At 35.5% G+C, this 13,858-nt stretch overlaps 1 protein-coding gene across 12 annotated transcripts in view; it reads left to right on the forward strand.

Annotated features, from left to right (window-relative positions):
* The window catches only part of LOC128030996 (regulating synaptic membrane exocytosis protein 2-like), a 139,674-nt gene that overhangs the window by 19,273 nt on the left and 106,543 nt on the right, over positions 1-13,858 (forward strand). For all 12 annotated transcript variants that reach the window (XM_052619157.1, XM_052619145.1, XM_052619149.1 and 9 more), the window contains exons 2-3: positions 1,262-1,472; positions 13,183-13,460. In XM_052619157.1, the coding sequence (XP_052475117.1) occupies positions 1,262-1,472; positions 13,183-13,460 (489 nt within the window). The remainder of the gene's footprint in view (positions 1-1,261; positions 1,473-13,182; positions 13,461-13,858) is intronic.

Raw genomic sequence — 13,858 nt, forward strand, 5'->3', positions numbered from 1 at the left:
ATAAATGATCAGGTTTTTTTAGTTGGGACTATGTGCAGCTCATAGATACTGTCATGTCGACAGCTGTTTCAGTTTTCCAGTCGATATGAGGTGATGCACGTGATCTTGATGTGTTATCTGTGTGATCTGGTTTGTGTGAATTCAGCCACAAATAGTCTCAAGGCTGCACATGATGCTTCAGTTGATGATGAAGTGGGCTCGAGAACAGAAAGTTCTCCTCACTGTTGCACGTCCGTCTGACAGTCACAACAAAGTGTGTTACCAGAGCTAGTGCTTATTGACAACCAACTGAACAAAGCTATTCTGCATATTTTTCATTGTAAATGTAGCTTATCTTTCAGAACAATATATTTGTTTTCAGGATTTAGTAAAAAACATTTTATTATGGGATTTTTATATTGTGTATGGTTGATCTATCTATCTATCTATCTATCTATCTATCTATCTATCTATCTATCTATCTATCTATCTATCTATCTATCTATCTATCTATAATAACATATTGAAATGTACATAAACAAACATTTGCCAAAGTTAATGACAAAGATGTTAAAAATCTAGTTCAGAATGCATGTGACAAGTTCTAAGAAATTTTATATTTGTATTCGTACTGTATTACTTTGTTTTTAAACGTTTTCAACAACTTTTGAATTTATTGTGATGTACACTACAGCTGATAAGTTTGCATTTATTTGATCAAAATCTACATTGAAAACTTTAATATTTTATTTAATATAAATATTTTAATATACTTTTAACGTCATTTATTTCATTGAATTTTCAGTCAGTCTTCAGTGTCATGTGATCTTTCAAAAATCATTCTAATTTGCTGATTTGATGCTCAATAAACATTTATTATTATTATTTGAATCAATTTAATGCATTTCTTTCTAGAAATATCTGAGATCACAATGAGATGACACAGAGAGGAAGTGGGGATTCATTAGTCTTCATATTAGATTTATAACTTTGTCAGCAATTGTCTTGTATTTGTATTTTAAGTTTTTAATTTAATATTTGAATGAAACAATGAATGAATTGAACAAAGTCAATGAAGTCTAATGAGCAATGAAAGAGCAAGCTCTGAGCAATAAAATTGTCCTTTTGGTTGTAACCCATGACCAAATCCTTCCTATTTTTTTTAAAAGTATATTCTATTTTTATGTCCTTTTTTTTCCAAGTATATTGATATATCATAATGTTTACACTTATAATGTGTTTTCTTGCTGTGTTCTGATTGGCTGTGTTCTGTTTCCTGCAGGAAATTGCACCAGCAATTTGAAATGTATAAGGACCAGGTGAAGAAGATGGGGGACGAGGCACCGATCACCCAGGAGCAGAAGAGTGATGCACCCACCTGCGGAATCTGCCATAAAACCAAGTTTGCCGACGGCTGTGGCCACCTCTGTTCTTATTGCCAAACCAAGTTCTGCGCTCGCTGTGGAGGAAGAGTTTCACTGCGCTCTAACAAGGTACAGCTGGAAAGCTGCTCAGATCACACAAGCATGGACACTTCAGCTGGACACTAGTCATTACTGTAATGAATAAAATATACTGCGAAGTATGCTAACTACTAGAGTATGTACACTCTAACTACTATTTTTAAATAACTTGCAAGTTAGAATTATAAATTTTTTTTGAGTATCATTTTGTACATCAGGCTTTTTTTGCTCATGTGGTGAGAGTATAGAGAGAAGACTTGGCTCAAACTGAGCAAAAATATATGGTTTAGTGCATATGTTGTCATTTTTATGTCTAAACATGAGATTAAATTCTGATAGCTTTAATGTAAATCAATGAGATTTTTTTTTAACAGTATAGCAGACTGCTGACATAAAATACATAGGAATATCAGTTTTCACTCTGTGTCTAGAAACAATATATGATCTAAGATGTAAATACTTTGTTTTATGATCAAAGCTCTGTAATATTTATTGGGGGCAAAATACAATACAATGATGACTGAGATAAAAAAAAAATGATCTCATAAGCCTGATGTATCATATGTGTTACCTTTTTACATTATATTTTAATAATTATAATAAAGTAAAACTTGCTACAGTCCAGTAAGTGTTCATCTTGACATGTTACTAGCAATATAAATGATATTCTTATGTTTACTTTATAGAATCATCAATATTTCACAGCAAGTACAGATGTGAACAATGAGCTTAACCTGTTAACGCTCTGTGTGAGACGCCTACATTTACTTCACTATATTACAATTAAATCTAATCTAATCTTGACAAACTATATATCGTTGGAAAGGTCAAAGACTCCCAAATATATATTTTATCAATGTTTTCTGTTAAAAAGTATGTAGGAAAAGTAATAGATTAATTTATGACAAGAGTGCACCCTCAAAAATCTACATTATAACAGGAATTTTGACCTCTGTTAAAAAAACAAGACTTCTTTGTTGCCTTTTTCTCTATCACATTTTAGAAATCATGATAAATTATATATCAACTGAAACATCAATATCATGTTACAAAATGTTTTCAGTCATGAATTAGACAAATTTAAGTTTGGATCGTGCTCTACAAAGTCATTGTTCAAAAATATGAGTGACAGTTAAGGGGTTAAGGTGGATATTTTTATAATTATACTAATTATTCCATAGATCTAGAAATAATCAGTCCGATGACATGTATTTTGATTGTTTGCAACAATTTTCCAGCAATTTTTTTATCATTTTGATAGTTTAGACTAGGCTATAAAAAAATTATACAGTGGGCTTTATAGGGTTAATCCAGTACTGTGTAAAAATGTCTTAACCTTTGGCAACCCAATCAAATAATAAGCTACAATGATAATAGAAACTGCATTTGATATCACTTGCACTTGATATCACTATACTGTATTAAGTTCGCCATTCTGAGCATATTCAATATTTACAGCTCATAAAGAGGTGTTTTTGAGAACTGTGACAGTGTGAGATGCCATGTTTTATTATTTAAGTAATTGAACTTATTAATGGAGATCCTTTTTGTTATGAAATTTCATACAGAAATCATTCAACTCGTAATGCATCTGATTCTGTGATATATCCTGCTGCTGACCACAAGAGGGGGATGTTCCCTCTGTTTTGATCACCTCGCTCGATGGCCCGGGGCGATGGATGTATCAGGCCAGAAACTGCATATTTAATCCAGAATCTAACCTTTTGATGTCTCTCTCCCAGTGCAGTCTTGGTGTTTTTAAATGACTTTGCTCAGAGTAATAAGCAGCGATGTGATTGGCTGCAGTATGTGAACATCTCTTTATGTGTGTCTGAATGTCACTCACACTTGTTCTCCCCTCTTCTTTACCCTTGTCTTTCTCTCTTGCGTTTCCTCCCCTGTGGAATTGCAACAGGAGGATAAAGTGGTCAGCACCCTTTTTTTCCTTGTCTATGCTTTGATATTTAGCTTTTGCAAAAGTGTGATGATTACACACCTCCATTAAAGGTGATGTAAGCGATTATTTTATTTATTTATTTTTTGAGCATCAGAAATATCTCACAGATAGTAAGATACAATCTCTGTCCCGTTGCTCTTCATTACTTTTTTGAAGGATGGGTTTATGGAAAGAGTGTGTAGTTTAAGTTACACTGTAAAAACACAAGACAATATTTCAAGGATAACAAGATGACATTTTGATGACAATTTATATGTCTTTTACTTAAACAACTTTTTTTAAACAGTAATTGAATACAATAATTTGAATACAATATTTTACTATAGAAGTGTTTTTTATATTATAAACATTTGTATATTATATTTTAGTTAATTTATATATTTTAGTTTATATCTAAATTTGTGCATATATTTTAATATATAATTTTTAAATATACATTTGATGAACAGTTTTTATAGTGATAGCAAAATGGCTGAAATCGCTTACAGAACCTGTACTAAATGAGAAATGGTTGTGATGTTGCTATAATTAACTGGATGACATTGCATCACCCCTCATTTCAACACCGGGACATTTTCATATTATTTTAAAGAGGGAAAGCCATAATAGTAGCATTACAATAAACAACAAACAGCTTTGTGGATTTTCATTTTTGTTGTGATTACATACTGTAGCGACAAAAACAAAACTGTATTATCTCAGTTTAATAAGACAAATAAGATCTCAAATTTTTTATTTTATTTCATAAAGTTTGACTGAAATGTTTCTAATGAGGAAAAAGGCAATATAATGTATGTAGATTTATAGGTTCAGAATTTAGTTAGTATATATATATATATATATATATACATACAGTGGGTAGGGAAAGTATTCAGACCCCCTTAAATTTTTCACTCTTTGTTGTATTGCAGCCATTTGCTAAAATCATTTAAGTTCTTTTTTTTCCACATTAATGTATACACAGCACCCCATATTGATAGAAAAACACAGAATTGTTGACATTTTTGCAGATTTATTAAAAAAGAAAAACTGAAATATCACATGGTCCTAAGTTTTCAGACCCTTTGCTCAGTATTTAGTAGAAGCACCCTTTTGATTTAATACAGCCATGAGTCTTTTTGGGAAAGAAGCAACAAGTTTTTCACACCTGGATTTGGGGATCCTCTGCCATTCCTCCTTGCAGATCCTCTCCAGTTCTGTCAGGTTGGATGGTAAACGTTGGTGGACAGCCATTTTCAGGTCTCTCCAGAGATGCTCAATTGGGATTAAGTCAGGGCTCTGGATGGGCCATTCAAGAACAGTCACAGAGTTGATGTGAAGACACTCCTTCATTATTTTAGCTGTGTGCTAGGGTCATTGTCTTGTTGGAGACAACCTTCGGCCCAGTCTGGGGTCCTGAGCACTCTGGAGAAGGTTTTCGTCCAGGATATCCCTGTACTTGGCCCCATTCATCTTTCCCTCGATTGCAACCAGTCGTCTTGTCCCTGCAGCTGTAAAACACCCCACAGCATGATGCTGCCACCACCATGCTTCACTGTTGGGACTGTAATGGACAGGTGATGAGCAGTCCCTGGTTTTCTCCACACATACCGCTTAGAATTAAGGCCAAAAAGTTCTATCTTGGTCTCATCAGACCAGAGAGTTCTTCAGGTGTTTTTTTTTTTTTTACCAAACTCCAACTTTCATGTATCCTGCACCGAGGAGAGGCTTCTGTCGGGCCACTCTGCCATAAAGCCCAGACTGGTGGAGGACTGCAGTGATGGTTGACTTTCTACAATTTTCTCCCACCTCCCAACTGCATCTCTGGAGCTCAGCCAGTGATCTTTCTTTCAATGTCAACAATTCTGTGTTTTTCTGTCAATATGGGGTGCTGTGTGTACATTAATGAGGAAAAAAAAAAGAACTTAAATGATTTTAGCAAATGGCTACAATATAACAAAGAGTGAAAATTTAAGGGGGTCTGAATACTTTCCGTACCCACTGTATATAAGGACAACGTTGATAGTTAAATGAGAACTCCCTGAGCAATGAAATAGCAGGCTCTTTATTGTGCATGTTTTTTGGCTGCATGAGTACAGTGTAGTAAAAGTGTTGTGTCCCGCTGCAGGCTGCTTTGTGCAGAAGGACAATAGAAACACTCTCGTGTTCCCTTGAGCACAGATGGTGATGCAGAGGGTTCACCTGAGTGTTACCTGTCACACACCGGCCCCACTTCTGAGTTATGGTTATCCCCATAGATCTCACTAAGTCTTGAAAAAGCCCAGTAATATGACAGTATATTAAAACATTTTCATAAAAACAAGACCAGGTCACATTTTGATCCAAAATCAAAAATTATATTTTGCATGAAGAAAATGAAAATTTTTACTCGACCAGATGTATAATATAAAATTCAATTTCTATAAAGCAAATGAAGGCTATTCATTGCCATAATGTGTCCAGATGTATAAATCTAAAATTTTGATATAAAATAAAAAATAAATATCATCAATGATGTAACATCAGTAGTGATTCTCATTGCTGTAAAACAGTGATTGCAGATTAAGCAGCTCTGCAAATCTACAATGTTTGAGACATTGTCCAGATCTGTTGTGAGACTCTATAGAAGGTATGTGACTGGGGCATTTCTTTGTCGAAAAATCAGGAGGTAAAACTCTCAGATTGTATTTAATCTCACCATTTAGACTACTTAGAAAAAAATCGATATTAAGGAGATTTCCATTCCTACAGTTGGTCATTTAGCAAAGAGTAATCAGCTCTTACTGGTTATAGTTTGCAGCACTGGTAGAGTCGAGTGTGACCTTTTCATGTTTCTTTCTTTTATCTCTGTTGTCTGAGTGTTAGATGTTTGTCTGATTTTTTGGGATCTTGTTTCTTTTGTGTGTAGTTCTGTTTCATTCTGTTTTCTGGTATCTCAGCAGTAACAGGACAGTGCTGAGCTTTTATCCGGTCGCCCGGCGGAGGATTGAATTGCCGGTTAGTTCTTGGTGACTGGATTTTGTTTCTCCCCTCTGTGGTTTACTCTATTAAGGGTTTGAATGGAGACAGTACTTGTGATTCTAACCTCTCTGAACCCTCGAGACAGTTTTACATAGAAATATTTTAATATCTAAAACCTAGAAGTTGTTGTTGATGGTGAAAGAATGTTCTTCACGCTTGTTTCATTCTGCTCTGCTGGTGCAGAAGGAGTATTGTGTTGCTGTTTCACTGGTTGATTTGACCGTTTTGGATATTTTTATACAAATATAAAATATACATTTCCAAAATGTTATATATATGGGATTTATTGATGGCTTTGTCACAAAACTTAAACCACTGAAAAGGTTTTCATTAATTGAAATAAAGCTGAAATAAATATTAGATAAAAAATAGAAATGTTGACTTGGTAAACAACTGAAATAAAACATGAGCTTAAAGGCATACTCAACCCCAAAATGAACATTTTGTCATTAATCACTTACCCTCATGTCGTTCCAAACCCGTAAAAGCTTAGATCATCTTCGGAACATAATTTAAGATATATTGGATGAAAACCGGCAGGCTTGTGACTGTCCCATTAACTGGAAAGTAAATTACACTGTCAAAGTCCAGAAAAGTATGAATAGGATCGTCAGAATAGTCAAGTCAAGTCAGCTTTATTTATATAGCGCTTTAAACTAAATACATTGCATCAAAGCAACTGAACAAAATTCATTAGGAAAACAGTGTCTCAATAATGCAAAATGATAGTTAAAGGCAGTTCATCACTGAATTCAGTTATGTCATCTCTGTTCAGTTAAGTAGTGTCTGTGCATTTATTTGCAATCAAGTCAACGATATCGCTGTAGATGAAGTGACCCCGACTAAGCAAGCCAGAGGCGACAGCGGCAAGGAACCGAAACTCCATCGGTGACAGAATGGAGAAAAAAACCTTGGGAGAAACCAGGCTCAGTTGGGGGGCTAGTTCTCCTCTGACCAGACGAAACCAGTAGATCAATTCCAGGCTGCAGCAAAGTCAGATTGTGCAGAAGAATCATCTGTTTCCTGTCGTCTTGTCCCGGTGGTCCTCTGAGACAAGGTCTTTACAGGGGATCTGTATCTGGGGCTCTAGTTGTCCATCTCCATCTGCCATCAGTGATTCAACCATAACATTATGAAGCGACGAGAATACTTTTTGTACATGAGGAAAACAAAAATAATGACTTTATTGAACAATTCTTCTACTCTGTGTCTCTCTGTGGCAGCAGTTTGAAAAATATCAGCTGAATGCAAACTGCGAACACTCTTCTGTGTCATCCGCGCTACACTGATGGGCTGTTTTCGTTCAAATCAAAGCTTGACAGTGCAATTTACTTGGCAGTGAATGGGACAGTCACAAGCCTCACGGTTTTCATCCAAAATATCTTAAATTATGTTCCGAAGATGAACAAAGCTTTTTCGGGTTTGGAACGATATGGGGTTAAATGATTAATGATACAATTTTTATTTTGGGGTGCAGTATCCCTTTAATTTGAAGTACTGAAATGATATAAACTGACATAAAAATAATTAAATAGAAATATTAAAAACCAAGTATATAATGAATTTAATTTTGCATTTATGCAAACACTTTTATCCAAAGTGATTTACATTGCATTCAGGCTAACAATTTTCTCCTAACATGTGAACCCTGGGATTCGATCCCCCAACCTCTACCACTTGAGCTACAGGAACACTACAATAGAACTTAATAAAACGTATTTAATAAAATGTAAATAGTTTAAATAAAAAAACTAGTAAAACTAAAATTAAAATAATAATCAAAATATTAACCAATTTTAGTATATAAATAATACTGAAATAGCACTGATATCATGTGATTGTACATAATTTTAAACCGATTTGTCAAAAGGGTTATCCGTTTCTTCAGATGGAAAACGTTTTTTTGTAAGTTCCAGTGAAGGTAGATATCTCTGCTATTGTTTCCCTTCGTCATCATGATGGTTTTGGATGGATATACAGTCAGTCTTAGTGAATGTGCAGACATTGCCTCATGAGCTTGATTCAGCTGGGCTATCCTGTTCCAGTGTGTGATGTCTGACAGCTCCCATCGCCGCACGAGACACCGGGAGCTGTAAATATTGATGCTGTTTCAAATAGGATCTCTTTCACCACAACTGACAGTGTTTGGAGAAGAGAAGAAAATGCCGATGAAAAAAAGAGCTTTTCACTGACACTGAAGCTAGTGGGTATCTATGTTTATTTTTTTTAATGATTTTTGAAAGATTTAAAGGAATAGTTAACACATGATTTCAGTTATTATGTGGTTTACTCACCCTCGTGTTGTTCCAAACCTCCATGCTCTTGAACACAAATGGGAAATCTTTTCCATCACGCAGCTCTTTTCTGTACAGAGACATTAATATTCAACATGATTGTCAGGCTCTCAAAGGTAAAAAACAACAACAAACAAACACTATAAAACACTATAAAAGGGTAGTCTACATCACCTGTTTTTAAGTCTTGAAGTAATGGCTGCTGAAAATTCATCACATCCATCACATGAATAAAATACTTTTTAAAACTTGTAAATGGAATACAGGTATTGTGATAACATTTCACAATATTACAGGTTTTGTTGTATATTTGGTCAAACAAATACACCTTTGATGAGCATAAGTTAAAAAAAAAATACAGAAATTGTACTTTCCTTGAACATTATCGCATGTGGAATGATACAGTGAAGAGGTTTTCAGAAAATAATATTTGACATTTTAGATTATTCCTCTAAAATCTGAAGGAAATTTTAGGCAAAAGCTGTCCAAATGGATTCAGAATTCTTGGAATAACACTCTCTAACTTCTGTTAACTTTCATACATGCGTTCCAAGTGAGAAGTGACAAATGTGTTAAGTGCAGAGGAGATAGCAAAACAAAAACATTTTCACAAATTTGAGACCAGCATAATCTCCCCGAAGTTTACGCTATGCCTGCATCCTACGTCGTCTGCTGGAACGCCACTCTTTCGTGAACACATGAATGACAATTAGCAGATGCTAGAGATTTTTTTATTTATTTATTTTTTTTACATTTTTAATATAACTCTGATACTGCTAGCATGGCTTGAGGGTGAGTAAATCATGGAGTAATTTTAGTTTTTGGGTGAACTATACCTTTAAAATCTGCAAAGGCCTAATTTAATCTAACAAATCATTAAAAAATAACTTTTATTGGAAAAGTAAACAGCATTTTAACACATTTTGATACTTGCCTTAATCTTTTAAACAATGGAGAAGACAGCATTTAATAAAAATCATCTGTCAGTCTCAGCTAAGAGCAAATTTATACTCGTATGCATTATGTATTAGGTACGTTATGGTCTCTGACAGACAGCTTGACAGACATTTTCTCCTCCTTAGAAAGCGAGCACACAGTCAAATCATCCAGTAGGGTGGGTTTTCCAGCAAATGCGTGCAGGCTTCTTGTAAATACTATTTTTTGACAGACAAATCTGCGAAAGATGGATAGACGAATGATGTGGATTTGGAACACTAACATGTTTGGCTTGTTAAAAATGTTACATTCAGTTGTCATTATTCAATTTGTATACTTTTGAAAATCTTTTTTTTTTTTTCTTTCAGAAAAGGAGTGGTTTTGAGGCACAGTGTTTGTCAATTGTAACAAAAATCTTTTATGTTAACCCATGAAAATACAGATCCTTTTGTTAATAATAGTGAATAACCACTTTAAAGCTGTTGTTCCATTGTTACCCCTTAGCAGATTTTGACTTGTATAATGTGATTGTTTTTGCGAGCATAATGTCTGATGCACATCAGTGATTTAACACATCTTGATGTTGAAGTTAGTGTTTCTGTCTTAATCAGCCTCCTTTGAAGAGAGTTAGTGAGCGTTGTGCATGTGTAATGAGTCAGACTCAGCCCCGGTGGAGCTGCGCGCTCACATGCATCCGTAATGAGACCCGTGTTAGTGATGCTCGGTGGCAAAAACATGATTACCTGCTGCTCCGATCACTCTATATCATCTTCCTGCACAACCGATTGCTTTTATTTCACTATTTTTAACAACTCAGGATACATTTTCTTCGCTTTTTTCTTCAAAACCTGAACTGAAGCACAATCTTGACAGCAGAAGGATAATTTGATCCCCAACTCTAAAAGGTCACCCGTTACGCAGGACTTTGGCTTATGAAACCATGTGGGGCTGTCCTTGAGTTTTGATTTCATTTATTGAACATCAGTTTTATCCATTTGGACCAAACAGTAAACAGCCGACATGGGTAAGCATGGCTACAATGATTATATAATTAAGCTTTTATTGTGCTATTGAGATTCAAGCAATGGAAAAAGCTGGATATTGTTATTTGGGAAACTGTTTGTCATTAAAAGAACAAATCTAGAAAATAAGAACATAATGATTCACTATCGCTCTTTTAACAGAAGCTTGATATTTATGGATCTCATAATGTAAACGGCTTGAATTTTAAAATCACTATGGACCTTTATTTGCACAATATTTTGGATAATAATAAAGATACTTTTCGACTAAGTGACATTCTCATAGAAGACTGAGCGATCTGTCTATTTTTGATTCTGTCACTGCATAATTAACACTTTGTTTATCTGGTCCTTTTTAAGTTCAGAGAAAATAAAACCTATGAATATGCATCTAGTCTATAACAAGCTGCTGGGCTCTAAATATAGAAGTGCATTAAATATTCATGTTCCACCTGCAGGCGGTGTTTAGCTGGTGAATGATAACACTCCTCTCATCATGAACTTCCTCACTTTTATGAAACATCCATAAAATATTCAGCGGCAGAGGACAACCTCTCCGGTTATGCTGTCTGATACAATAATATGCAAGTTTTATATTGAGGTTTGTTTATTTACATACAGTACCTCACGGAGGTAATCAGATGCTTAATCAAATCGCATGTTTTCCTATTTGCAAATCTTGCATTGATTAAAAAAAATCATATAATTTATTTATTCATTCATTAATTCCAAGAAATAATCATTGTTAGCAATATTGTCTTTGTTCAATCTAAAGCTCACTTAAATTAGTTTTAGGTCCTTAGAAGTGATGTTATGATCCCTTATTATTATACAATTTGTTATTCTTAATTGAGATTTACATTAGATTCTTATTAATAAAAAATACTGTAATACTGTATTTTATTTTTATTTGCAATTGCTTAGTTTTTTTGGTGAAACATGACCTGAAAATGTTCTTGAAAGGTCCCCTGCCATTTGAAACCAATGATAGCTCACTCAGCACTTTATCAATTTTTCACTGCACACATCTTTTCGTTTGTCTATCGCTCACTGACCAAACATTCATCACAATAACACTCACATCTATCTGCGCTATGTCTCAGAGCTCGTCCCAGTGCAATTGCTCACTGTGATCTTATCAAAAACCACTTGAAAGATGTGACCTTTTCGCTTTATTGTATTATATTGGCAAGCTCATATAAAACTTTTCAAGTTTCCTAACAATTATTGGTTTTGAATGAACTTCTGCCATCATTTACTTATTGTGATGCTCACCTTCTTCTGAAGAGCTGCTTTTTCTATTAAATTAAAGTGAATGAATGCTGACCAGGGTCTATCAGTTTCCAAAAACACACCATTGCAGTAGGTTATTGAGTATAATTTGAGTTATATTACCAGCCATACCATAGCTTTACATAAGGAACAGTTTTGTAAAATTGTAGAATAATTTGAATTTCCAAGTACATTTTTTTGACTGTGAGATGTATCATTTCTGATAGCTGATGTGGTGTTATGTATTCAGGCCGGATAGATGAAAGCCTGTGTGTGTGGGTGAGACTCATGTTTAATTACCACCAGCAAACTGGATGGCAGCTTTGATGCCAGCCGCCTGCTAAGTGCATTTCTGCTGGGCAGATAACAAGGTCAGGCTGCCATGCCCTCGTTGATGGGACTGCAGGAGATTCAGGATTGCTGAAGCAGAAGTTTTGTGAGGTTGTAAAGACCTGACTGAGTACAGTAATAATGATGCTATGATGCAAAATGACTTTTTTCCCAACAGGTTTCTAAACACCCACCTAATTTCCACCCTGCTCCACATCATCAGGGTTGACATTTTTGTAGGCTAAACCAAAGGTTAGCATCACCCTGGTTCCCTTGACAAAAACCCAATAGGAATTTTCCATTGGCTTTTGAATTAATACACAAAATAAGCTCTGTGGTTGTTTCGACCCACAGTCTAAAGAAACAACCCCCACCAATATTATAAAAGTAAAAAACCGCAGAGTTAGCAACACTGCAAGGGGTATTACTCATGTATTTTATATCATAGAATAAAATGTGAAAATACCTTGAGCGTGTTTTAACAACAGATCTTATTTCAAGATCTTATTTAACCCATTCAGAAAATAAACGTTGACTTCCTGACAGTGAAGCCTTGCTTAAATCAAAACCCGTTTATAGGCTTTGGCCTACAAAAATACCTCATCCCTGCAGTGCTCTATTAGTCAGTCAAACCAGGTAGCTCCTCCCCCAAACTCATGCCATTGGTTGAGCATTCATCATTTCCTCTCACATTTGGCAGTTTTGTTTGTCAGCTGCACCTTCATCACAGTTTCTTGAACCTGTTTGTTGTGGGACAAATGAGTTTGATATCCCAACATTCACTCTGGCTTTACAGTTGACACAGAAATGACTGATTTAACTCTACAAATCGCTTCTCCCACAACAGCAAATAGTCATTCATCTCATTTGGGGATTTGATCTCGATCTTGTGTTCTTCTTTGATTCTAACTTCTTGTTCTCATTGTCAGGTGATGTGGGTATGCAATCTGTGCCGAAAACAACAAGAAATCCTCACCAAGTCAGGGGCCTGGTTCTACAGCAGCCCAGGGGGTGTCCTTCCCTCAGGTGCGAGTGACCCTCGCTGCCGCCACGAAGAGGCTCCACAGGAGAAGAAGGCCAAACTGCAGGAAGCCCCACTGCTGTACCAGGGTCCTCCAGGAGACCGTAGCAGAGCTCCAGGACTCCCGCGACAGGCGTCCCTAAATAACGACTCTAGTCTGAAGCCTAACGATCCTCTGAGCATCAAGTGAGTGCAGATGAAATGTGTCAATGGGAATTTTAGCATGCTAATTTGTAGAATCTTTTGCACTTGCAATAACCTTGTGTTTAGAAATCATTATTCATTGTGAGCAGCAGCACTCTTTAAGTAATTCATGCTACTTTTTAAGAAACCTTTTTTTTTCTGGTTGTGTTTGCAATTTTGGGTCGCTGCTAGGTTAGGTTTTTTTGTGTGTTTTCTAGATTGCCATGATGCTGCTAGGCTGTTGCTAGTTTTTTCTGGGTGGTTGCTGATAGAATGTTGCTAAGTAGTTGCTAAAGTGTTCTTAGTGCTTATTGGGATGTTGTTAGGTGGCTGCTATGCTGGTTTGAGTAGTTGCTAGGACACTGCTTCTGTGTTTTGGATGGTTGCTGTGTGTCAGTTGC

Source organism: Carassius gibelio, chromosome A16, assembly GCF_023724105.1.
Source record: "Carassius gibelio isolate Cgi1373 ecotype wild population from Czech Republic chromosome A16, carGib1.2-hapl.c, whole genome shotgun sequence".
NCBI classification, from domain to species: domain Eukaryota; kingdom Metazoa; phylum Chordata; class Actinopteri; order Cypriniformes; family Cyprinidae; genus Carassius; species Carassius gibelio.